This window comes from Gobius niger, assembly GCF_951799975.1.
Source record: "Gobius niger genome assembly, chromosome: 11".
NCBI lineage: Eukaryota > Metazoa > Chordata > Actinopteri > Gobiiformes > Gobiidae > Gobius > Gobius niger.
The window spans coordinates 26,890,218-26,916,782 of NC_136862.1; the positions used below are offsets into that span (position 1 = coordinate 26,890,218).

General features: G+C 40.6%; 1 protein-coding gene across 1 annotated transcript; it reads right to left on the bottom strand.

Moving 5' to 3' along the window:
• Positions 1–24,521: 24,521 nt before the first annotated feature.
• LOC306970697 (cornifelin homolog B-like) lies at positions 24,522–26,365 on the bottom strand (the record flags this gene model as incomplete). Its single annotated transcript, XM_079566725.1, has 4 exons — positions 26,297–26,365; positions 26,074–26,187; positions 24,868–25,022; positions 24,522–24,644 (listed from the first exon to the last, which is right to left on the bottom strand). Exons 2-4 carry the CDS (start codon positions 26,177–26,179, stop codon positions 24,522–24,524), a joined length of 384 nt encoding a protein of 127 aa, XP_079422851.1. The 5' UTR covers positions 26,180–26,187; positions 26,297–26,365.
• Positions 26,366–26,565: the final 200 nt, after the last annotated feature.

Here is a 26,565-nt window from a genome sequence, read left to right on the forward strand (position 1 = left end):
TTAACATTATACTGGGTCAAGCTGTAAAGTCGTCTCCTTTACAGTGGTGGTCAGGCGCCCGCTCTCAGCCACTGAATGTTTTGCTTGCGTATCAGTATGACGCTCTGAGAGGGTATTTATCTTTTTCTGTGGAAGCATAGAGAGACTTGAATGGTAGGACTAGCACAATGTCTGGAGTACATGTCTCCGGGTCCCGCACCGATGGAAAATAAACTCCTGTATAAGATATCCAGACTGCTGCCTATTCTTCATCTATCCTCTCAGACACCATTGTTAATTCTCAACCAACATGTCTGCATACAGCTTCATATGTACCTTGCTTCCGCACACAAACTAGCACCCTCTACTGACGTTTTGCATAACTACATCACAAAACAAGTCATATTGTTGTATAGTATTTCGCACTATATTGTAGATTTATAATGAAATAAATTCCAGGTCGAATGTGTCCTATAAAACGTCATAGTTTATAGTTAGACAAGGGATTTCACCGGTGAAGTTGGGGAAACGTTGAGTTAGTGGGTGACGACTTGAGCATTCAGAGCGGCCGCACAATCTGCTGCTTGTTGTCAGGGCGAACACAAATCCCGCATTGGTCGACTCTCTCGGTTTCGAGCTTGTTTCAGAAGTGTTAGCAGCTCATAAATGACCGCCCACCGTCTCAACCAAAACAACTCCAGCTCCTTCACCGCTAATCACTTTTGGAGAGTATTAAAAAGATTATTTGGAGTTAGCACATGGTTGTTAATGTAGGGTCACCAACTCTAATATGAATGACCTCTCTCATGCTACACGTCACTTGGTCAACGGGGAGAGAAACGGGTTATTGTCGCACCAACATTTATCAGGAGGTTTTCAGAAACTGCCGATTTACAGCCTCTGTTCGCTTCAACCATCAGAGCATTACACTAACGTTTCCATAGACAATGCCAAAGAACACAATGGTAAAATGGAGGCCATTCTTTGTAATGTGCTTTGAGACTTGTGCTTTGGTTTTTGTTTTGTTTTTTATTATTCCCCATGTTTTTTTAATTTATTTTTTGGGTTCATGTGAAACTGACATCTGCTCCTGATAATTTAGATTTTTTTTATTTAATTTTTTTTATTGAACAAGCATGTCACAATAAAAGCTCTTAACTTTAGCAGCTGGGTTCCTTTTATCTATTTATTTATTTATTTATTTGTCAGCACTTTTCCGAGAGGCATTTTTTATTTCATGTGAATGCTTTTAAATAGTTGAGGAGAAACATCTATTCATCTATTCTATTGTATGAATTGTTCATTCAAACCCATTAGTGTTTTAGAAAAAACATATGCTAAGCAAAGTTTTTAATACTTTGTACCACTTCATATTCCCCATAGTTACATAATATGTATATTACACTTGATTTAGGTACTTTGTTTTGATTTATGTAGAAAATACTTTGGTCCTCTTAATGCAAAATGACAAACTAACAAAAAAGAAAAGAAAAGAGCAGAGTGTTTGATGTTTGCAAGTCCTCACTTCCAGAGGGATCTTTTTTCTCCCTCCTTACACATGGGAAACAGCAGAAAGGTAAAGTTTTGAAAATGTTACGAGTGAAAAGGATGTTACCTCATTAAAGCCGGGCCCATAAATCTGTCTGTGTCTTCAGAAACACTCGCTCACATCTGGAGGTCTGCTGCAGTCACTCAGTCTGAACTCGATTTATGCCCCGCTTTAGTCCTGGGACGCATTCACACGGCCGCACCGGCCCGGGCTTAGATAGAGCTGTACGGCAAATTATCTACAGTGATGGTGGATCGCATTTCTTTAATACTTCTGAAGTGGGTAAGCATTTTGCCCTTTCGATATGTGTTGAGAGCGTTTGTTATGTCTCTGATGACCTCACACAGGATTCAAAGCCTGCAGTTGTGAGATATAACTTATAGGACAGCCAAAATGTGGATTGCTAAGATGCTGATTTTGTGATGTGGCTGGATGAATTTTGAGATAATGGGATTTGTTATGCGTAAACACTGGGTCAACTATATGTGGATAACTTCATTTGTCTGTAAACAACACATTTCTTCCCAATCTGTAAGAAGGCATTTTTATACTGTAGAATCTGCAAATGACTAATACTATCATGTGGTCACTAGGGAACAGAGATTATGTCATTCAATACAGAGAAACGAATCAGAATGGCAGCCATTTTGTTAAAGCTGGGGTACATGATTTTTCCTGTCCAAACTTTGAATATTTTAGTTTCAGCCCAAACTCGTTTCTAGCTCTCACAATCCCACCTACACACCCACAATGTTCAGGCAAATCATGATATGCACATTTCACGTCGTCCGTTCACAGCTTTGAGCGGGTGGCAAAGTGAAGCGGTAAACAACTCTGTTTTTTGAGTTGTTTATTACATACTACCTCAGAGTAAATAAACATACTCTACTACAAAGACAGGTACCTCAGCTTTAAAGGAACAGGCCACCGTTTTTCCATACTGAGACATGTTCTTACCTGAGCTTAGACAAGTATGCATAACTGTCTAGTCTTTTTGCGTGCCCTCAGTCATGCAAAACGACCAAAGATGTTGTTAGCATTTGGCCTCTCCCAATGTATTCATATAGCTCCAAACAGGGGTGAAGTTAGCAGCGACCAAGCTCTTCCACAAAGACCAGACAGGTTCAACTCGTCTAAGCTCAGGTAAGAACATATCTCAGCATGGAAAAATGGTGGGCTGTTCCTTTAAGATAGTAGATACTTGTATATCATACACTAGACATCCTTTCTTTATAAATACAAACCATCCAAAAAGTCATCTTTGCACACCAAGATAAACTTCCTAAAAATGGTATGAGGTGTAGGCAAAGTCTAAAGATCACATATCGAAATACTGACATTTCCTACTTTGCTTGAGGACACTTTCCAAAATCCCTTGTTAGGTCATATATGATTTACAACACTTGGATTTGCAGACAGTAGTACTTTTATTTCAGCTACAATTGGAAGGCTTGCTCCCCTTGACTTTTGAAAGCAATGTCTCCCATCGACTTTCGACTAAAGTTACTAGCAGTGGATCTTTTGTTAGATTAGGAAGCAAACTTCATTCCAGATCATCTTCACAATGTGTTAAAGGTTAAATCCGTAGATGAAGTTTGTGTATGACACCCTTGATCCCATCACCATTTGCAGAAACCTTTCCTTTTTGAAGGAATGCTAACGTGTTTCGTCAGCTTCTCAAATGCCGCAGATTCCATTGCGATGATTTAGTGACCGGTAGTTGTTGTACAGATGTGCTACTGACGTTTTCTGGACAAACTAAATTAAAAGAGTTCAGACCACTCTCTCCCTCTTTCTTTTTTTTGCCTACAGATCATTCCCCAAAGTGGTGAGTGCTTCGGGCAGTGGCTGGTGCTTCTCACGGTCTCCCACACTCCATAGATCAGTGGCGTGATGTGGCGTGGTGATGTACGGTGAATGCTTTTCGAATGTTGCGTTCGTGAGTTGTACGCGAAGACAGAATCGCGCCAGCTATACGGTTTGACACGCAACTCCAGACGCTTCCAATTACGGCCCGTATCCGTCAGGGGCCCTCCGCGACTCAGATCACGGGGCCAAGGCGAGAGCACGCAAGGCCATTGCTGGAGGACGCAGGCTGCTCACGTGCAAAACAGGTCCGGTGTAGTGATGAGAGGATGGATTCCAAAAGAAGAATCACTCTTTCAATCCTGGTGAGCAGCGGTCTATAGGGTTATAGTTCCTTCCATTTACAACAAGACAGGACTCTCCACCAAATGAGCCATTGACTACGTTTAATATTCCATCAATATTCAGGTAATGGTCAATATTCCAGTTTCTGAAACACTTGGAATGACTCGTTTACAGGCGTGAGCAGACAGAGAGTTACCGATCCAAACTGCGACACACAAACAACATCGCATGGAGAACATCAAGACGCAAATGTGCTATCTCCGTGCTTTCTACCATTAACGAAAGACAGTATATTCATGTCTTTCATGTTGCATGCTGTGCTGCTTCTCGTGTATTTCCCGTCGGCTGCGCAGCAGAAGGTGCACACATGTACTTCCTGTATCCAAAAGACCAAGATTCCGTGCGGATAGACAATGCGCAGAACACAAATTAAGTTTAGTTTAGGTCATCGGTTTATTTGGTAGGGACAGTGCAATGAATATTCCTTTCGATGGGGATATTCCGACACACGTATACATGACCAAACATTCAAGTTAGAAAATAGTAACCCGGGGTCATATTCTGTTTTTTGCCTCTGTTTACATAGCCATTCACAACCGGGTTATTGCTAATATTCCTGTTAAGTTAGGGTTATTGGCTGCATGTAAACGTAGTCAGTGTCAGCTGTGTGTGTGACGACATGGGTTGGATGTCACACATTTTGTCAAGAGTCAATGCTCATCAACTAAACATCCCAAGAAGAGTCACACATATATTTTACACTTAAAACCTCTACCTGAAGTAGGCCTCTCTTTCTTTTTTATATGGACAACCATCCCCATCTGAATACATGACACTTCAAGCTGGCTCTTCCAAGCTCAAAAATGACTAAATTCAAAGCTTGATGACTTTTTCCAAGTCATTAGATGTTTCAGAAACAAATCACCTGCTTTTAACACAAAACATTGTGAACTTCAGACCCCAAATACAAAATTATCTCCCTATTTCAATGATTTTTAATTCAATGGAAATGTATTACAGTAAGAGAAACAGGATGTCAAACTTGATGTTTAGTCATATTATCAAGTCAACACTGAAGCACTAATAAGTGCTGAGACAACTAGACCATGAGCCAACCAGCCCCGGTCGGTCTCCCCTCTCTAATTCCTAATGAGAGCTCGGTCTCTGTAATCTGTGATGCGCGTCACCTCTGGCTCAAACAGGCCTGACATCTGATGTTCGTCTGCTGCACGACAACAAGCATTTACTGTGTCACTGACCAGACCCCCGTCCCACAAAGGAAGGCCTCTCTAATGTTATCAGCCGTAATATGCTCCTCATGGCTTCCATAAAGGCACTGCGGACGACAATACTGCATTAGCTCGACACTTTGATTGGGTTTTCAGTCCATTCATGTGCGCTAAGATGGATCGCTGTGGGTCTACGCATCACGAAGATGAATGAGAGCCGGCCTGAACAACAGGGCCGTACAGTGAAAGGTTATTGGGTTAAAGAACCAACCCTGATCTTTGAACTTTTGATATGTGGCTTTTTTTATTTCTCGACCGAGCAAGCACCTGAATCTGTTAAAACGACTGGTGTCTGTCTACCATGATTTTAGTTTAATAGGTTAATTTACTTCTTGAATCAACAATCATTTGTAAAGTACAGTTTCACTATCTGCCCAAAGAATGAGATCAGCATTTTCACACATGGATCGGCCGCCACAGAGTCCAGATCTTAACCCCATCGTGAATCTTTGGGATGTGCTGGAGAAGGCTTTGCGCAGTGGTCACACTCTCCCATCAAAAATGCAAGATCCTGGTGAAAAATGAACACAACGCTAGATCTTTTGCCATTGCAGAAGCTTATCGAAACATTGCCACAGCGAATGTGTGCCGTGATCAAAGGTAAAGGCAATGTGGCGATTTGTCAGTGTATGACACTGGTGATGTAATGCTAGTATTTGTGGAATTTGGATCATGAGTTTTGGTCAGAGTTAGAAGGCTCAACTTTCCATTTTTTGACTAGTAGCAAAAGACAATCACCCACCACCAATCAGACAGACTTTGTAGACTGTATTTAGACCTGTCTATTTCAGAATATCCGCCATTATCAAGCTTTATCGTCATTTTAATCATGGTCTATCAAACACAGTACAGTACATCGCCGCATATTATGTCAAAACTAAAAAAGGGCTCCCTGAACTGTACCAGACAAAGTAAAACGATAGCACGGCTGATCAAAACGATGCTAAATGAGCCCGCTTTGAACATCCTCGGTCCAGATAAGGCGACAGCTGGGCTAACTATTTCCTGCTTCTATCTGTTATAACGGCGTCTGACAGATGTTGCAGATGTTGCTAACGAACACTCCGGCCATAAACTTTATCAGGAAGCTCTGGACGTTCCTCCTTTGTCATCACTCTCCCTTTTATTTGTGATCGTAAAAATGTTCAGAGCTGGACTTTGGTGCGTGATTGTAACCAGAGGCGATTAGCATACTGTAGTCTGACGTTAGCATTCTGGCCACTGTGGCTAGCCCCTTTCAGGCATCACTAGCTGGATATTGATTTCGCCGTCATTTAACTGCACTTTTCTAACGTGCATGTTATATGTGGCCAAGTTCATTAATTTTGGCTATTATTTTATTGTTTATACCATCTTGTTGCAATGACTGCTAGCTGTCACACATGGCACCAACAAACTACCAATAGGACAAGCGCAATTTCTTTCCTCATTGGCAAATAAGTTGAAGCAGTACTAAGTAACTCATGCCCCTAGAGGCCATAAGCGCCACTGCAAGTGTTGTAGCATGTTGCGTTTTTTTTTACTCATTAATTGTCCGTGAGAGTAAATGCTACGCTGACTGAAAAGACAAAGGGAGAGAGGGATATTGTACATCCAATTACACAATGGAGATAACTTTTTTCACTCAAACTTGGCTTTAAATATTGTTTAAGTGGCGCTAGCCCGCAGTTAGCTTTGCCCGTTAGCCTGTTCGCTTCTTTTTCGTGATTCCATTAGTGTGTATTGGTGGCTCCGACCCGTAGGCGGCGAAGTTGCAATTGTGATTTTCTGGCCAGAGACACCAGGGGGAGATGAAAGACCCCCCAATCATCCCATTAACACTTGTATTACCTCCAGAGGGACTACGAAAAGGATTTATCAAGGTGAGCAAGCTTTAATATGAAAAGGTGCAATGAATTAAAACAAGAAACACTCCAGGACAAGTGAAATAATCAACTTCGATGTCAAATTCAGATGAATAATATGATCAATTTGGGTCATTTAAACTAAAATAGATATCATTTTTTTGTAGTGCAATCCTCCAAAATGAGAATCGACCAAAACATAGTTGGCTTGGGTTAAAACCTCTCACCCTCGGCCTGGGAATATTCTCCACTTCAGCTTAACCCAAATTTAAAAGCTTCTTGACTGGAGAGCAACAGTGTAACGCCTCATTTGAAAGCTAAGACCTACAAAAGTGAAATAAACTTTTTTGTCACATTTCTCAAGCATTTTTGCCGTGTTTTCGCCACGTTTTTGACGCTTTTTGTTGCATTTTCGTCATGTTTTCGTTGCTATTTTGATGCTTGCTTTTGTGCTCAGTTCAGGTGGGGGTTGAGGTTAATATCAAATGACTGCTGCTGACAATAAACTTTTTCTTTTTCTTTACATTGCTTGTTACCATTTTGTTGTGCAACTGAGAAAATGTTTTGACTTCAGGAGATACTATTTCAAAGTTTTATGTTTTGAGCAAAAAAAAAAAAAAAAAGTGAGATTGTGTTGTGCTGCACTTCCATTTGAGAAGATGTATGAGGTATGCCGCTTAGGCCTGTCACGATAACAAATTTGAAATTCGATATATTGAGGCAGGAAAGTATCTCGATAAACGATAATATTGACTCTATCGATACTGGATACTGTCACCTCTCCGGCATAAAAATGACAGTAAACCTTTGTTCTAAAAGGGCATTATAATATCCTAAAATACCACACAAGCTGCATTTAACATGAGATATAATGTCATTCAACTTAGAAATGAAAGTATTATGAAGAAAAAATAGAGGGGAAATGCTAATAAATGTATACACAATAAATATCGAGCCCAAAAATATATCGTTTATCTGTTATTTATTAAACGATAAGTCGATGTAGTAATTATCATGACAGCCATAATGCCACTTTAATAGTTTTCATTCTAAACACACATTTTCTATAAGTTAACTTTGACACTTTGGCTTCTGTTGCTGTGACATCATCTGAAATGCATGTGCACATACTTGTCCTGGGGTCCACTGTTGCGCCATTGGTGAGTGTCCAGACAGACCAGAAAGTGGCAGAGCCCGCCCGATCTTGCCAATGCTGTTTGCTTTTGCGACAGGACCCCTCAGCCGCCTCAGGCCTCGCCCCAAATCTAATTGAGCCATTTGATGTGGCTGGTGCCTGCTGTTATTGCTGTTATCAATGGCTTATCACTTTCAAACCTCCCCCAAACATGACCTCACTCCCTCCCCTCCCCTCCCCTCCTCTCCAAACCCTTGTCAGAGTCGGCCTGCCAGGTCCACCACATTCGGCAAAACCCCGTCTATGGGAGATGTACAGGAAATCAGATGGTTGTTGTCCTGTCCAAAAAAACCTGCACCGTGCTGTACTGTTTCACGGTTGCCAAGCTTTCAAAACCCCGCTCGAAAAACAGGCTCGGCTGAGATATCTTAATCATCACAGGATTAAAGTTTTCATAATAAAAATTGTGAATGGAGCCCAGTGCGAGTGTATACATTTGCGATACGGTTAATGACTTGTGCATGTCAGTTGTGCAGTTAATCCCGGTGTTTCTTCTTCTTCTGTCCGCGGTGCACAGACTGGAGCTGATAAGGGTGATGGATAGGGCAGAACTCTGGCTCCACAGATCTCTGCAGCTTCCTGGGAGCCCAGATACTGACGCAGAGGAGGAGGCGAGGCAGAGGGAGAGGAGAACAGAGTCGAGTGGCAACCTGCATGCATCACTATGCCAAATAATACCAAAGAAGGTGGGTCAGTGTTAGAGGTTGACGTTGCGATGAAAATTGGCTAGCTACAAGTTTCACATTAGCACATGTTTCACCAACTAAACCTCAGTCAATATGGACATAGCATTTTGAAGCACTGAACCTGGAGTGTTCAATTGTTGAGTTACTTTTAAACTCTGCAATTGTATTTTTGATTGCCACGCAAAATGCCGCAGTTAGCAACACTATGCTAATGCTAACGGCAGCTAATCAAGGCTGGGACAAAAACTATGATTGAATCACCTAAGGTAATAAAATAAAATCAGCCACTTCTGGAGTGGCCATGAATTTATGTTTTTACAGGATTATAGACCAGACATTTGGAAAAATCGGCCAAAAATATCGGCCGAGCATATCGACCTCGCCCATAAAAATCCAAAATAATCGGCATCGACCTTAGAAAAACCCATATCAGTCGACCTCTAGTCTGTGTGATATGAACTATAAGGTTTCGCATTTTAGGATCTTGCTATAATTGTGCTTTTATAATAAAAAATAAAAAAATAAAAATAATCATGCAATTTCAAAATAAGGTCACCACAGTGGAGCCTCCAACGGTTCACATCTTTTACATTGAAATAAGTTGAACGTCATCACTTATATTTTTTTGCAAATTGATTTGTAAATTTATGCAAAATCATTGATCATTTTTGACATTCTCTTTATAAAGACTTCATATTATTGGGGGGCCCATGAAATTGTATGTGGCTGTTTTAAGGTATCCGGGAAAATAAAAAACTTCAAATTCTCATAACTTAGTTTTGAACATAAGTTTTTGTATTTGTAAGAAGGCTTCTAATCGATGGCCATGATGAGATGCTGCAGTGTGTGACAGGGTTTAAACCTACTTTAGATATATTTTAGTCCAATTTAGGTCTGTTTCTTTCGACCTGGTTAGACATGATTTCACTCTGATCTACTTGGATGTTGAAATGTTTTATGAAGTGGTACTAAAATACTGAAAAGAATTGGAACCACTGACTTAACCTGTTATTAAGGCAGTATACACTGTTCCAATGTCCTAGTAGTCGTATCAATTATACAATATTTTTGAGAAAGAAAAAGGAAAAAGTCAAATACAACAATTAACCTTTAGCTAATGTCCAACTATCTTTATCAGACTAACTATCGGATTTATTTTGTCCCCCATTAATAAGCACAACAGGTAACAGCGAGCAAAGGTGTGACGTTCTTGACCGAATCGGCTCTTTTCAACGGCTCTTTAAGGTGAATGGTTCAAACCGGATCTCAATTGTGAAAAGAGACGGATCTTTTTTTACCTTCAATTGTACCCAGAACTCCCCTGAACGACCTCAAGAACCAGCCCAACAACAGCCGGCGACACAAGTGAAGCTTTTTGCACACAGAAATGAAAACCATTTGTTACACATTGTATTTTCTTCGTCATAAATGTATACAGCTTATTGTTTGGATGTTAGGCTCCTTCAGGACTAATTAAGTGTATGTTTCTGTCCAGCCCTGCGGCCACTGACTCCTGTTTAATTCTGATAATGATTTGTTTGGGTTTCGAGGCGACGCAGCAGCAGAAAATTGGCCAATTACACGTTTAAAGGCTACAAGCCTGTGGTGTTGTTGACAAAGTGGATAAAAAAAAGAAAGATATTATGGACCTTTGAAGAAATAAGCCTTCAAAAACTCTACATATTTGAGTTGCTTTTTTTTCTTGCTTTTTTTATTCTGTTCTAAACAAATCGTCGTACTGGAAGCCCTTGGCAGTGTTTGTTAGTTAATAATTCTTTGCATAAACAGTTTATAAATTGTTTCTTTGTCATAACTATTCCGTGAGCAAATGTTTCCAGCATTTTACCTGCGTGACAGTCTTCTCTGTACTTTTCCACCAGGTCAAGAAACATCAACTCGTTAGAAAAGGTCATCCCAAAGTTTTTAGTATTGCCTATTCTGCACGCGAAGATAAAGGTGAATGAATAAGAAATATAACTGAACACAAGATACCGGTATACCAGTAAAGACGTGAAAGAATACAGTGTGGCTGTATGGAGCACAAAGCTAACGGATAAATGAGTACAATTCATGTATATTAGTTTTAGCGATCAGACCCCGGCGGTAACATTGATGTATGAAAGTCAGTATGGATGAACAGCTTGGAGTTAGGGATGTCTTCCCCTGGAGCCTGGACACTGGTGCTGGTATGGAAGACCCGTGAAGATGCAGCAGGGAGAAAAGCCGTGGACGGAAGAGGCAGCGATGGGGTGGAGGTGGGTCGCAGCACAGCTGGGAAGCAAACGAACCATCATTGCTGGGGCTTAAAAGCGGGACCGAGGGAGATGATTGGCTGCTACGTAGGTGCGGCTCTGATGGCTGAGGTGGAGGTGTAGCCCTCTCGGAAGCGATCATTGGCTGGAGGTGATGCTGAAATTAGTCTACCAGGTTGAATTAACGCCTAAGCTTCATTTTGAAAATGTTCTGGAGCATAAACAGATCTTGTAACCAGGCAGATGGACATCGAATTGTGAATAGCATTAGCACAGTACTGTCAATCTTAAAATACTCCTACTGAATCATACCTGAGAAAAACAAGGACTGTCATCTCGATGTTTGCTGCTTATTGGACCTAGCACGCCATTTTAACACATAAACAAGCAACAGCTACGATTGAATATTTAAAACAATATTTAGTAATAAAAACAAGTGTATACAGTCAGCATACTTTACTCCATGTTGTCAAGAAGTATGACAGATGGTCAAATCTAAACCCCTCCCACTCACATTGGCTCGGTCCACTAGGAACTGCAAACCAAACTGATCAGGAGCCTAAAAAGGAGGATTTTCTTGAGTCCGTGAACTCAAATCTTGTGCCAATCCAACCAGCGACACGACAGTGCAGAGCTGGAGAGTTGGAGAAAGACGAGAGAACCAGATTGTGTTGATCAACATAGACCATGTAAAACCCTACACGGCGTCTTCATTTTCTCCGCTCTGTCCTTCGACAAATGCTATAATTTCTCACATTTCTATTACGTGCCAAGCTTAAGCCTTGGACAACTTCATTTCCCAGAATTCCCTCATAAGGTGCTGCGTGTACGAATGTGATTTACATGTGTTTACCGGAGTTCACTTAAACATTTACTTTACGGCACAAGGTGAAACTGCAGAGAAAAATGTCTGCTCTGAATCCAGCGCTGATGTTTTGGCCTTCCGGACGTTTACAAGACACGCACACATGCAGCGAGGGATGATGGGAAATGTATCTGCTCATGTGTTGTTTCAGGAAGCTCACGGTTTGATATCAACACAATACTGGGTCTTATCAACGCTGATCCGGTTCCTGTTGAACAGCATCTTGGGTAATCTGGAAATGAGCTTGTTTTTAGTCAATTCCGAAATCTGTCCATGTTGTTTTATTTTTACACTTTTTTTATTTTGCTTAAATGAAGGAAAAAACATCTCATCACACTTGCATGTTAGATACGAGATCTTAATTAATTTGAAATAGGATATTTAACCCTCGGCTAGATTTATTGATATGTTTACTCAAATCAAGAACAAATACTTATTTCAAGAAAACTTTCTGTCAACATTATTTTTGCTGTGTATCTTTTCAATAGGCTTTTAAAACAGCTAGCTGCACAGCACTACAGGCCTATTTTTGCTCAAGTTCACATGATTCTCCCAAAGCTTTGTTTGCCTTTGTTTGCCATTTCAAGTTGAAAGTTGAAGAGATGATCAGTCAGCTCCTATAGTGCCAATCAAAATCCCCCAAAACTGCCTGTTTTGAGAAAGCACACTGGCTCAACACTTGTCCTATTCACCTTATTCTGCCCCGCCCACTTTTGGCTCTTTTTAATGGTAAATGGTCTGAACTTATATAGCGCTTTTCCACCTACATTAGGCACTCAAAGTGCTTTACAGCAAGGATCCACTCACCCATTCATACTCTCATTCATACACCAATGTACGCAGACACTGGGGGCAATGTGGGTGAAGTGTCTTGCCCAAGGACACAACGACAATGTGCACTTTCAGGAGGTGGGATTCGAAACCCTGAGCTTCCGATCATGAGACGACCCGCTCTACCATCTGTGCCACTGTCGCTTTTACTTTGTTTCGGCACATCCGTTGTATTGACACTTCCGGTCGAGCACGAAGCCCGTTCATTTAAACGGAGACCGAGGGAAAATGTTCTCCACTAAAATCTGATGTTTAACAGATTGATATGTGTACAATGTCCAATGTTCATTTGCGCCGTTCCAGTCCCATGTTAACTGATAGAAGAAAAGGGGCGGGCACAATTCATGGCAGCGCCCACACAAACTTCTGGAATAAGGGGAATAGCAAGAAGCTCCCAAGTTTGATTCCTGCGGAGGAAGAGAAGAACATGTAAACTCCCCGACTGTTGTTTTCGCCAGCTGCTCCAGCTTCCCCCATCCGAAAACATGCACAATAGGCCTGTATATTCAGTGTTGGGTAGTAACTGAATACTTGTGTTCAGAATAGGAATTTAGAATACTCATTTTGAGTAATTGTATTCAGGTACATCACACAGTCTCTTCAAGGTAGTGCCTTCATGGAGGAGACTGCGGAATCTACGGGTCTGTTCTTGTCGTCTGCAGTTTCATACACAAGGCCATCGGGAAGCTGAACTCCCTGCCCTCCTCTTCCCCCACCCGCCGCTCCACAATATAGGATGAGAGAAAGATCATTTCAAATCATTGACAGATAAAAAATCTTGAATCTTTCATTTGAGGGTATGTAGAGCTGCATATTGCACAGTATGACTAATAAAAGAAAAGATCAAAACAATTATGGATATGTTTCGCTTTGTATTGAATCACTTTCCGTCACTTTCTCCTCCAAAATACAGATAAATATTTCGAAACTCCTTATGTCAAAGTTGATGTGCACCATGGGTCATGTGATGTGCTTCGATGTGCTGCTCTGGGTGCATTTGCAAAGTGCTTTTTTGCATTTCTAATCATACACCGCATTTCTACATACTGTAATACAAACCAACGTGAAAGTATTCAGAATACAATACTCTGACTGGACAAAGTAACGAAATATGTTACCACATACATGTTTCGTCGAGTATTCAGTATTCTGTCACTAAATACAATTTCAAAGTATTCTCTCCAACACTGTATATATTATACACAAATATCCTCATAGATGACCCCCTTCCTGCATTAGAAGAAGACCTGTCCATTACAGAAACTTAATGCCTGATATATTTTAAAGTTATTCTACAAAACTTTCTTGTAATGCAATGTAATAATTATTGTTTACTGTGGTAACGCCACCATGATATAACATTTGTATAATAATCCTTGAACAAAGTAACAGTGAAGTTGAATGTATTAATCTCTGAATGGGGAGATGGGGATTAAATAAATGGGATTAAATAAATTATCTTCTTCCCACTCCCTTTCAGGTAGAAATGGATCATCATGTCTACATACTGTATAGGCCAGGGGTGTCCATACTTTTTTCACCGGGGGCCGTATATAGACATGTATAAAGCATTGAGGGCCACAGATAAATGCATTCAAATGTTCAACTGGGTGTATTTAAGAGAGGTTTAAACCATTCCACACACTTTTATTTATGCTTAGAACCATAATGCCAGCTCAGTCCCACAATAAATGTTCTTTTTTGAGGTTTTAATTGCGTGGAATTATTAAAATTGGAGTAAAATAACCATCTCTGGTAATGTGTGGCAATAAAACAAGAAGGCTGTGGGCCACCAAAAATTGGTATGAGGGCTGCATTTGGCCCTCGGGCCGCACTTTGGACACTCCTGGTATAGGCCTACTGTACTTTCTGTGCCATTGCCTGAAATAAATGAATAAATGAAAAAATGAAAAATGAAATGAATGAATAAAAGAGGCTAAAAAGCTCTTTTTGTGCATCAATCACACAGTAACCAGTGGAAAGTGAAGCTACTTTGAGGGACTACATTAATTGTAATACTACATTTCTTCCCAATCCCAGTGCAAGTTGAACTTTTAAATGATTTATGGTTTGACAAATGAGCTCATGTGTGCACCTGTGTGTGATCTTAATATTCAGGTCCAACCACGGTCTTATAAGTGACTGTAATCATTGTAATCACTCTGCCCTCTTCTCCATCCCCTACACATGGTCAATAGGTTAAAAGTCATTGTTTGGGAGTTATCTAAATAGTAGAGACAGTGAGGAGTGATCCTGTCTGATAGCTGTTAGCCCCCCGCGGTGTCGCTAACGTCACTCCAACAGGGAAGATATAACCAGTCAAAGTCAGAGGACGCCATGTCTGCCCCACACGGCCACTAATGCCCCGTTTATCTGTTAAAGATCTGTACCATCCCACTAATGCAACCTCATCTGATAACCGTGATGGACATGCCCCCGAGATGCACTCAAAAGAAGACAGTGGCTCATAATTCTCCCTTTTTATGTTCATATAGATATAAAAGCGGTTTCCCATGTCATAAAGCTCCCATGCTTTTTTTTTTATAGGCCTATCAGTGAAGTGAAACAGTCCTACATTTGAGGAAGAAGAGATGTTTACAAGAGCATCGTACCAGAAGAGGCCACTAGGGGCAGGCTCCAAAAATGATGACGTTTGCGTCTGTCAATCCAACCCTTTTGCAGACAGTCCATGATCGCTACGTTTCGTAAAAGGATAGCGTTCTTAAAAGGTTTTCAGGTAGTAATACAAAATAAACGATTTATGTGAGGGTTTTTCCATTGCTTTTTAGTTGCGTTTTTGTCACACGTTCATGAATGTGCTCTCAACTTAGACAACTGTGGAACTCGGGTCAAAACGATCTTCCAGACTCCCGCTCCTGAGTCCTTTCACTTTCCTTTCAGTTAAGTTTAAGTTTTGCTAGTTTAGCTTGATGTGCAGTGACAACGATTCATTGCTTACGTGCATTCATTGGAATAATCAGGGCTAAATAGAAACACAAACAAACAAACAACAACAGAAAAGAAAAAGACTGACAAACACAACCATACATGTCCTGTATTATGAGAACAAATAGCCCTCCCTCCCATTGATTTATAATTCTTTTGATTTTGATCATACGTTTTCATATTTGAACCTTACAAAATGAATCTGTTTTGGTTAAAGGGACTATATGTAGTTTAAAACTGTCTCTAAAATCCTGCACTGTCACTTAAAAAGGTGTTACTTCGGGTCCGAAGAGCCGTCATGCACGAGCTTAATATAGAAGCTGCAGTTACGCGTAAGACCTGAGTTGGCAGTAGTGAGTATAAAATGACCAACTTCCATCTAGTCTCTTTAAAGAGGGGGTATTATGCTTTTTTCAATCACATAGCACCAGTCTATATCACACTACAATGAAGACGAAACCTTCTGTTGGTCTGTAAATGCAGTAAATTAGGATAACTGCCTTGTATAAAATGTCTCTCTCAAAATGGCTGTAGTGAATGTCTTGAAATAGGCCTCTGTCTCTTTAAGAACCTCTGACCCTTTCAGACACGCCCCCTCCACACGCTGTCTGTGGCATCAGTGGGGAGGGGGTTCTGCTGAGGAGCAGTGGTTGGTTACTCGGCTGGTGACGAAAGCTCGGAGGCGTCTCCAGGAGGTGGGGGCGTTCCTAGAAGGACTCAGGCAAACCTATCCCTAAAATGGCCGCCATCAGAGTTTTTACAGATTACTCAAAAATACGTGAATGTGCCAAGGCAACACTTCAGGCATGTTTTTAATGAGAGAATGACATAATAACATGATGTAAAGCTCGAAAAAGTTGATATTGCATAATACCCCCCCTTTAAAGAAAAAAACATTTGTTTTGAAATCCCGCTTTCCTTGTGATTGATTCTTTAAGCCAGTCTGTCTATCCGTTGTATTAGCTTTCTACAGTTTCAATGCAGAAATCCAAAATAAAATACCTTTTGCTCACCAATAGTAAGATATATGCATAATGTAAAACAAGTTACAGTTCAGTCACTAATGTTGGGATATGATATAGTTTTCTATATCAGACCAAACTGAAATAATCCTATATGGTGGAACCACAGAGTCACTGGAATCATCTTGTGGTTGGTGAGAATAAACAAGCTCATATGATTCGATAAACTTGTTATACCTACCCTTTTTTATGTTTGTTTTTTCCTATACTCTAACAAGGAAAAACGTATGGTCTAAATGGATTCACTTTTACTGTATCGTTTATTTGCATTTCCCCTGCTCCGTTCCCCTGTCTCTTCATTTCTTATCTGCCTCTGTCCGCAGGGAGGACTAATGGCCCCGACGGGAGGGCCGCATCTAGTCACTTACTCCGGCCCCAAAGAGAAGAAGAGTTTGACAAATCGTCCCGGAGGTCACGGCTCACTTCCATGTTTTAGCCCAAAGATACCGGGGAGGGGGGAAAAAAATGGAAAAATAAAAGCAAAACCAACAGCGATCCGTCTCCGGCGTCCTCAGCTGCTTTGATGTGGCTCCCCATTAAAACAAACAGCGCAAGGATGAAATAAACAGTGACAAGTGGCCACTGCTGCCGTTCAGACGGTCATGAGCCCAGGATTTAGATCACAGCTCACAAGCGAGATTAGAAGACTTTAATGGTACAAACTCATGCAGAACAAACTCACTTTTCATCATGTCAGTTTCCACATGTTTTACTGAACTCTGGCCATTGTATATATTTTTTGTAGGGCTTGGAATTTTTGTTGATTAATTCTGATTATTTACATAAGGTTTAGTGCGATTAAAAATACGTGTCCTTTTTCCTGCAAGACGTTGCTCGGGGACAAACACTGAGTTAAACCAGCAGATTGATTTATGTTGGAACCCTTGATCTTTAAATAAGTTGATGTCGGCTTCACGGAGACACAGTTAAGCCGACATAAACGTATCTAACCTCTTAAAGCCCACATTAACTGAGCACATTTTCTCCAGTTTGGATCTTAAAGGGACTAAATGGAGTTTGACAATGTTAAAGTTATTTATTTCTCTCCCCCTATGTTTCAGCCATGTCCTAATGTGTAGAATGAGCCCAGACCTATTCACTCAAAACGTTGTTACTTCGGGTCCGAAATGCCGTCATGCACAAGCTTAAAGGGATATTTCAGGATTTTTGACATAGGGCCTCATTTCCTAGTTATCCAGAAAGTTGCTGGTACCTGGACATATTTTCTTTGTAATTCATGCAGTTCCTCTGTTTGAAGAGTTTCGTGGCGCTAGGCTAATGCAAGGCTAGCGCATTTCTATGGTATCAGCTAGCCTGCATTAAAAACAGTCTGACCCGCTCCACAGAGCACCCGAGGCAAATCACTTATAACACCAGACTAACCATATAAATGTCTGTGTCCATAGAATCATTTTTGGAATAAAACTGACCTTGCATCACATGAATGATCGCATTTTGAGGAACCATTTTCTAGCAGATCACTCCGCTGCCGCGTAGCTTATACAACCACGAAGGTGATGCTGCTCAAATACAAAGTATTTTAAATGTAAAATGGTTAAAATTATTCTATGGACACAGACATTTATATGGTTAGTCTGGTGTTATAAATGATTTGCCTCAGGTGCACTGTGGAGCGGGTCAGACTGTTTTTAATGCAGGCTAGCTGACATCGTAGAAATGCGCTAGCCTAGCACTAGCCTAGCGCCACGAAACTCTTCAAACTTAAGAACTACTTGAATTACAAAAAAATTATCTCCAGAAATTTGCAACACTCTGGATGACTAGGAAATGAGGCCCTATGTCAAAAATCCTGAAATATCCCTTTAATATAGAAGCTGCGGTTACACGTATGACCTGAGGTGGCAGCAGTGAGTATAAAATGGCCAACTTGCATCTAGCCCCTTTAAAGCAAAAAAGTGGCAAAAGAGCGACTAAGAACGTGCTGGAAAAGCAACAATAACACAATAAAAAACAAAAGAGACAAAAACACACGACAAAAGAGTGATGAAAAAACAACAACAACAAGAAAGTGACAACAATGAAATGAAAAAGCAACAAAAACACAACCAAAAAGCGATTCAAAAAGGCGAGAACAAAAATGTCAACAAGAAAGAGCGACAAAAAAGGGATGGAAAAAGTGACCACAACACCGCAAAAAAATCCTCTGAAAACACGACAAAAACACTTTCAAAAAGATGCGACAAAAAAGTTACGATCAGTTTTGTTGGTCTTAGCTTTCAAATGATGACGATGACGAATGATGTAATAATGACAAGGAGGAGCACTTCGACAGTACTACGCGGACGTCGAGGTGGCCTATACCGAGCATATTTTCTCCAGTTCAGCTTTACCCAAATGTAAAAGCTTCTCGACTGGAGCTCACAGCCTAAAGGCCAGTGTAACGCCTCATTTGAAAGCTAAGGTCTACAAAACCGGGCTAAGATTTGTTTTCGCGTGTTGTCGTCAGTTTTTTGGGTGATTTTTGACACTTTTTAGTTGCTTCTTCATCACTTTATTGTCGCCTGTTTAGCTGCGTTTTTGTAAAAAAAAAAAAGCATAGAAAAAAAGCAACAAAAACCAAACAAAAGCGTGACAAAAACTAACAAAAAAATAGAAAAAATCAAAAAAAGCCAAAAATGTGACAAAAAATGACGGCAACAACACAAGGCAAATTCTTGGATGAGTTTTGTAGGTCTTAGCTTTCAAGTCCGGCATCACACTGGCCTTGGCTGTGAGCTCTCCAGTCGAGAAGCTTTTAGATTGGGGTAAAGCCGAACTGGAGAAAAAGCAAACATTTTCAATGGAAAGTCCTCTCGGAGCCAACAACTTCCAGAATCAGTCGCCATGTCGTCATGGTTACAGGGAGAAGTCGGCCACTCTTAGTCCGTCCTTGGTCCCATGTGTGTATTCATTAACAAGTACAGTTCCAACCAAACAAAGTTACAAGTGACAAACTGTCGACCTCAGAATCTTGAAGTGTTTATTGATTTGTGTGAGACATTGCTAATCCCAACAGGAAAATAATACGACAGTGGAGGAAGAATCCACATGTTGCTCCGGTGCAAATAACCCAATATTTCTCTAATGCGCAAAGAATCCTTCTCAACCAAAGTCAGAAAAAGAGACATGATCTAATTCTCCTTCCATTACCGCCCTTCGCTCATGTCACTGTTATAATTGGTAGACTAAACATGTAGCTGTTTATACAGGTCCTCGTGTCCTTTAGTATTGTTAAAAAACATTAAACCCATTGAGAAGGAGTCTAAACTTTGACCCGCCTCACTCCACCCCCGCCCCCCTCCCGTCTGTCCACTTTAATTTAACGGTCCTTAACATTCTTGCGGCGGTAAACAGCGCGTCTGGTTTGGGGAGATCCTTTAAAAAAAAAAAAAAAAAGGCTGGGAAAGTTTACGCCAAAGCTTCGAGAGACAGTGTCCATCAAGTCACGGGCCGGGTCCATCTCCACTGAGCGTTAGCCAGGTTAGGCAGTGGCTGTTTTCAACTGGGTTACAAGGTTATGATCGAATAATGGCAAGTCGATAGCTTACTTTGTCGTGTAGGTTTTTGAATGGAAGGGCGTCAGTACGTTCGATCATCCGAAAGCAACACATGGGCCTCCGTAGACGCCGTGGTCTTGAATGTAAACGGTGGTGTTGGTAGTAGACAGTGAGATGACTGATCCCCTGATATGGCTCTTGGCCCCCGTGCCCTCTCTGTCTGTCTGCCTGTATCTGCTGCTCCCTGCTGCCAATGTTTTCACTGAGCCGCCATCTTTGTTTTTCCTCCGGGGCCCCCGCCGTCTGATAGCGCGTGTCTGAAAAGAAAAAAACCCAATCCCATCCCGACCCGAAAAACATTCAGAAAAATCCACTCCCACGCGCCAACCTGGCACGTCGATTTTTTAAACGAATGCTTCCTGCGAGTTGGCAAGAATATTTCAAGGGTTTTTGTTTTTTGAGACAATATCACACAGAATCAAGCTGGTTTTGAATTCAAACTCAGACAAGTAATCCCACCAGAACAGTTTAAGAAATGAACGAAAGACTGCTGGGCTTTGATTGGAAGTGAAACAATCGACTGTACCAACTTTGTCTTTTTAAGGTAGGCCTATGTTTACTTAGTAATTGTGATGTGGTGGGACATGGAGGGACAGACACAAATATTACACAAACAAAAGGCTTTGCTATAAGCTGTGTAGATACAGACGGAATCTCGTCATAGAAGGGGGCGTGGCTCCGCCGAGGGGGAAAATAGAATCTTCAGAGAAACACAATTTTCCAACTATTTTCAGCCATTTTCTGGTGGAATATGAACTTATTTATCACACATAAGTAAAGACAAGTGTCAATCGGGGCCTTATGGATATTTTCTCACAGCAGATTGTTCAGTAGAAGTGAAAAAACGGCAGCGTTAGCATTAGCCCGATGCTAACATGCAGCATCATGTTAGCATTCTCCGTTATTTATGTATTTATGGGCTGTTGAAGCACTCCCCATGTCATTGTATCTTTATTTAGTAGAAAACTTTATTGATAATTCAGCATTTGTTAAAGTAGTTTTTGAATAATGAAAGAAAGTTTAGATTTTTCTCCAAATTGTTTTCCCGCTTAACTGTTTTCAAACATGACCATATATGGGCGACTCCAGAGATGCCGTCTGTATCTATAAAGAAAGTAAGTGTTTCCACATACAACAAAAACTGACACAAAGTTCAACAATTTTCCCACTGAAAGTAATGCCGACTGAGTGAATTAAATGGTCAGCTGTAGTCTAAACTGATTTATAGCTTTCCTCACACATTTCAAACAATTCTTACTTGAGTTTATAGGCACTTGCAGAGTGACTTTTTCACGTCACTGTCACAGAAATGCTCGAAAACTGGCCTTCAAGCAGTGCTGTGGAGAATTACATTGCAATTGTATTTACAGAAACTGAAATGTAAGGATTGAGTACTTCACTGTATTCCTTTGATATTCGGAAAGAAACTGTATTCTAAAATAGAATACAGTTACTCAAAACTGCATTCTAAATATGTATTCCGAATTCCGAGTTTTCACGACTCAACCCTGCCTGCAAGTTTATATAATTGACACAAATGCTTTACCGAGCACATTTTCTTCAGCTTTACCCAAATCTAAAAGCTTCTCGTCCGGAGGGTTTACAGCCAACAGGCCAGTGTAACCCACATTTGAAAGCTAAGACCTACAAAGTGCCAGCGTTGTTTCCGACTCTTTTTGCTGCTATTTAGTCATGTTTTTGTTCCATTTTTAAAACTTTTTTCATCCTTGTTTACGTTTTATTTTTGCAACGCAAGAAGCTTTTTGTTTTCCAGAACTGGAGAAAATGTATTCGGTTAAGGCGGGGGGGTATGAGGTTGAAAAAAATCAGGTATAGGTCCTGTAAATATAGGCTATTTCCCCCCAAAAAAGACATTTGACCCTTATTGACAAAACACCTTTTAAAGATTGAGGGGAAATGCATGTGAAGAAATGGCCGCCATTTTGTTTTGTGTTGACGAAACGACCAGGGGAGAGCGGGTCAGATAAGTCGTGTGTCTATGTGTTTTTTTTTGTTTTTTTTCCCCGGAGGGGGGCGCGGGGGTGAAAGTCACAGTTTCTAAATCAGGTCTCGGTGCAACAGAAGCCTCGTCGGAGCTCACAGAACAAAGACTGCACCAGTGGATTTGACCAATTAAAATTCCTCCAGTTTTTTCCTTTTTTTTTTTTTCCTTTTTTTTACGAGCCGCTGGGAACCGCCCCTCCGCTAACACCTCATAAAAGTCACAAACATCAATTCTACCAAACCATAACTGTCATTATAATCCCATTTTAAAAAAAACAAGCCCGATGCGCACGGCTTACACGGCTGGAAAACCCACATCCCACCGGACGAAAATGAAAGGGACATTCAGACTTATAGATGAGGAAGTTTATTGATTGTAATGGGAAATGATATCAAAACATGATGATATGTACACAGTGACCCCAAAGTGTATCTTAGCAACAAGGCTAACACTAACTTTTCCAGACCTAATGTTGTTATATTGGTTGCTGTAAAGTCTGTTCTCTCTGGATATAGTTTGTCCAGTTTGAGTGTGGTCAGTTATTTACTGAAATGTGTCATGTTTGTCTTTACAAAGTCAGGTTTTCTGTGGACGACGCAATGACCCCACATGACGCGCAGATCTGAGGCGTTATAAACAGCAACAGCTCCCTCTACTGGACACTAGAGGTTATTTGTTCTTAACCTCTTACCTCATGCCTTTAACCGTGCACATTTTCTCAAGTTCGGCTTTACCCAAATGTAAAACTTTCTCCACTGGAGCTTACAGCCTCTAGGCCAGTGCAACGCCTCATTTGAAAGCTAAGAACTACAAAACTGATCTAAACGTGTCTTTTTACTGGCATTGTTACCGTTGTCGTCATTTTTTTCCATCTCATTTATTGTGGCTTTTTGTGGCTTTGTTAGTGCGTTTTTGCCACTTTTTTTGTCACATTTTCGTTGCTGCTTTGTGACATTTTTTGCACTTTTTTGTTGCACTTTCATTGCTTTTTTTTTGGGGGGGGATCACTTTTTGATGCTTTTTTATTGTATCTATCCTCATTTTCTTCTCCTTGTTCTTTCTCGCTATTTTGACACCTTTTTTCAACAGAGAACCCTTTAGATTTGGGTTAAGCAAGCTGGATTCAATGCGCTCGGTTAAAGTGCATATGACACATTAGACACACATTTTGCTGAAACATTGTTAACACAATTCTATTTAAGACTGTGCCCAGTTTTCTTTAGTTTGACCATTTTTGTGATGTTTATAGTTTCACTTCCTTATTGGACACAGACAGGAAGTGAAGGTAAACAGTTGCCATGCCAACCATATTACGTCAATGGGGAATGAGTCAAACTGCTCCGGAACTTTACCTTCTTCTATGTCACTTCCTGACAAAATTCAAATAAAAAAAAATAACTTTTCTGCCCAACATTTCTTAATTTAAATTGCTTCACTGAAAAAGTATGACAATTATGCAACTGATGTTATCCATCTAAATAAGTCAAATTTTCAAAAGCAATAAAACCTGTCATATGCACTTCAAGACGGGGGGGTAAGAGGTGAATGTATATGAACCAAGTGTCTCTAAAGTCTCGCATGAGACTTGAATTGAATGAATAATAAGGACTAGACAGAAAATCAATATACAGTATTTATTTGGTAGCATCGCACTGCTCCCAAACCTGTGGACTTTTGGGAATTTATTATGTACACGCTCTTGGATCTACGATTACTCCCCAGGTAAGGCAGTCAGATGAAAATTGATTGGCGTTCATGCAACACATTTGCGAAAAACAACTTCGTTTTCAGTTGTTCGTCTTAACAAAAAGCAGGCAAACGTTTCAAATCTAAAGCAACAAACGTCACTGAACAGGTTTATGAAATGAATCAGGCGTTCAGGCATGTTCCATTGAGTTTTTCTAAAGGTGGATCAAGACAAATTAAAGACATTTTTTATAATTCTGCCAAAGACGTAGATAGAACTTCTGATGGACGGTCAGTTAAATTCACATTATGTTACAACCCGCCGAATGTGGAGGCCAGAGTGGATAAGACATAATCAAGCTACGTCTATAGGTCAAAGGTCATTTCATAGAGGCCTCGTATTCAGTGTTTTGTGTGTGATTTTGTCTTTTGTTTACTTTGACCAGTTAAGAGCCTCCAGCAGGTGCAGTCCTGTCTCTGCCTATGATCAATAATAATAATAATAATAATACAATCAAAAATACAACCTTTCGTCACTAACAGACAGTACAAAATCTCTTGCCTGTCGATAAATCAGAATAGGTTTGTAACAACTTGTCTCCATAAACGTCAGAGGAGATCAGTCTTTGCTCGGTGCTCAGGTGGGCACCGGGTCAGTGCAGCTTCATTGGTATCGGGCGTTGACCAGAACGATGGGGATCTGTCGTCTTTTCATTTCTCGGGACATCTGGCACCAGCTGCAGGACGTGCAGAAGAACGAGTACACGCAGTCGTTGCACATGTCTCCCTGAAACACAGAAAACACATGACACATAATCACGTACATACCTTACTTTGCATGTTTTGGCTACATTACTTGAAGTGCATGTGGTTGTGAAATAAATAAGCTACTATACTATAATGAGTATACTAAAAAATGAAATAAAAATGAAAGTATAGGATTGCAAGCGTCATGAATATATTGTGTGCGCGAAAAAAAACATATTTTGTAAATGCTGCCCGTTTCTTACCCTGATGCCGTAGCGCTGCCGCATTGAAACCCTCATAGACATAGAGATGGGAGGGATTAGGCCAAACCCGTCCAGCAGGGGGAGACACAGGCACTGGCCGTACTTCTTAGCGGTTATACAGGTAAAACAGGGGAAACACCAGAAAGCGAAACAACCTGAAACAAAATGACACAACGTTTACTCATTTCCCCAACACATTGTCTCCACACAGAAAACAGGCGGGACGTATAGGTGAAATTAATGACTGAAAATGTATCTTTTTTGGCTTTGTGTGAAGCGGCTCATCTGGATCGGAAACTTTTCTATACTTTAAACTTTCTATGGTTCTATTTAACATCTATTAATTCTGGTTTTCATAATTTTCCCTGTTACGCACGTCATTTGGGGGGGACTTTTGACCATGTGTTGAGTCATGAGCCAGAGGTCGTGCAGCTGTCCTAACTGTAAGTCTGACTGATATACTGTAATGTCAGTTAAAGGCAGATTTTTCTACATTAACCTCTTAACACCCACCTGAACAGAGCACATTATTTCCATTTCGGCTTTACCCTAAACTGAAGCTTCTGGGAAAAAAGGCGTCAACGTAGTGACGAAAACGAGATGAAAACGAGGATGAAGAAGTTACAAAAACGCAACAAAAAAGTTACAAAATAGAGCAAGAAATGCAACAATAAAAGTGATAAAAAAGTGATGAAAAATGGCGGAAAAAATGACAAAAATATGATGAAAAAGCGACGGAAAAAACATTTAAAAATGGACAAAAATGTGACGTAATGGTGACCAAAAAATGGCAAAAAGTGATGAAAAAATACAAAAAAGTGAGAAAAAAAAGAAAGAAAAAGTGACGAAAATGTGATGAAAAAAAGGCAAAAAAGTAAAATGCGGCAACAATGAGAGGAACAAGATCCTTTTCAGTTTTGTAGGTCTTATCTTTCAAATGAGGCGTTACACTGGCCTATAGACTGTAAGCATTTAGATTTGGGTAAAGCTGAACAGCATAAGGCGGGGGTTAGGAGGTTAATGGGATGGGATTTGTACTATGACCCTAAAAACTGACCCTCATCACTGTGAAGAATTTGGAAATGTGTGGAGAAAGTTAGGAATGAGTTTGGACACATCTACCATTTTAATCTACAGGTACTGAACTGTCAGAAGATACTCGGCGAAAAAACTTCACTCATCACAGTCACCACTCTGGTCTCTTACATTCTGGGACGTCCTGGCAGCAGTCACAGATCCCGGAGCTCCATTCGTTTGAGTCCTGGTGGTCCATCACTGGCTGGGGTTGTTTCACCACCATTTTAGACGACATGATGCTTTCTTAATCTCCAAAAAGAGATATCCTTCTAGGTTGAGTATTAAACAGGATTACAATCCAATACGATATCAAAATATATTAGATCGTAAAAATATTTTGTTTTCCTCTTACCTGAGTTTGAAGAGCTTGTTATCGACTCGTATCTCGGCTCAGTCTGAATCTCACTGCAGTTTCAACAAAATGACAAGTGTGTAAAGCATCAACTCAAACAGGACGAGCTGGTTTGGCTCCGGTCAACAGCGTCACCTAATCTATTTTAATACAAAGGAAGGATAAGTTCAAAGGGTGTGGTTACGTTTCCCGGTAAGGAGGAGGAGTGTGTGACGTCCTCGTGACGCTTTGGATGTCCTCATCTTCTTGACCAGTGGCTCCCAAAGTGT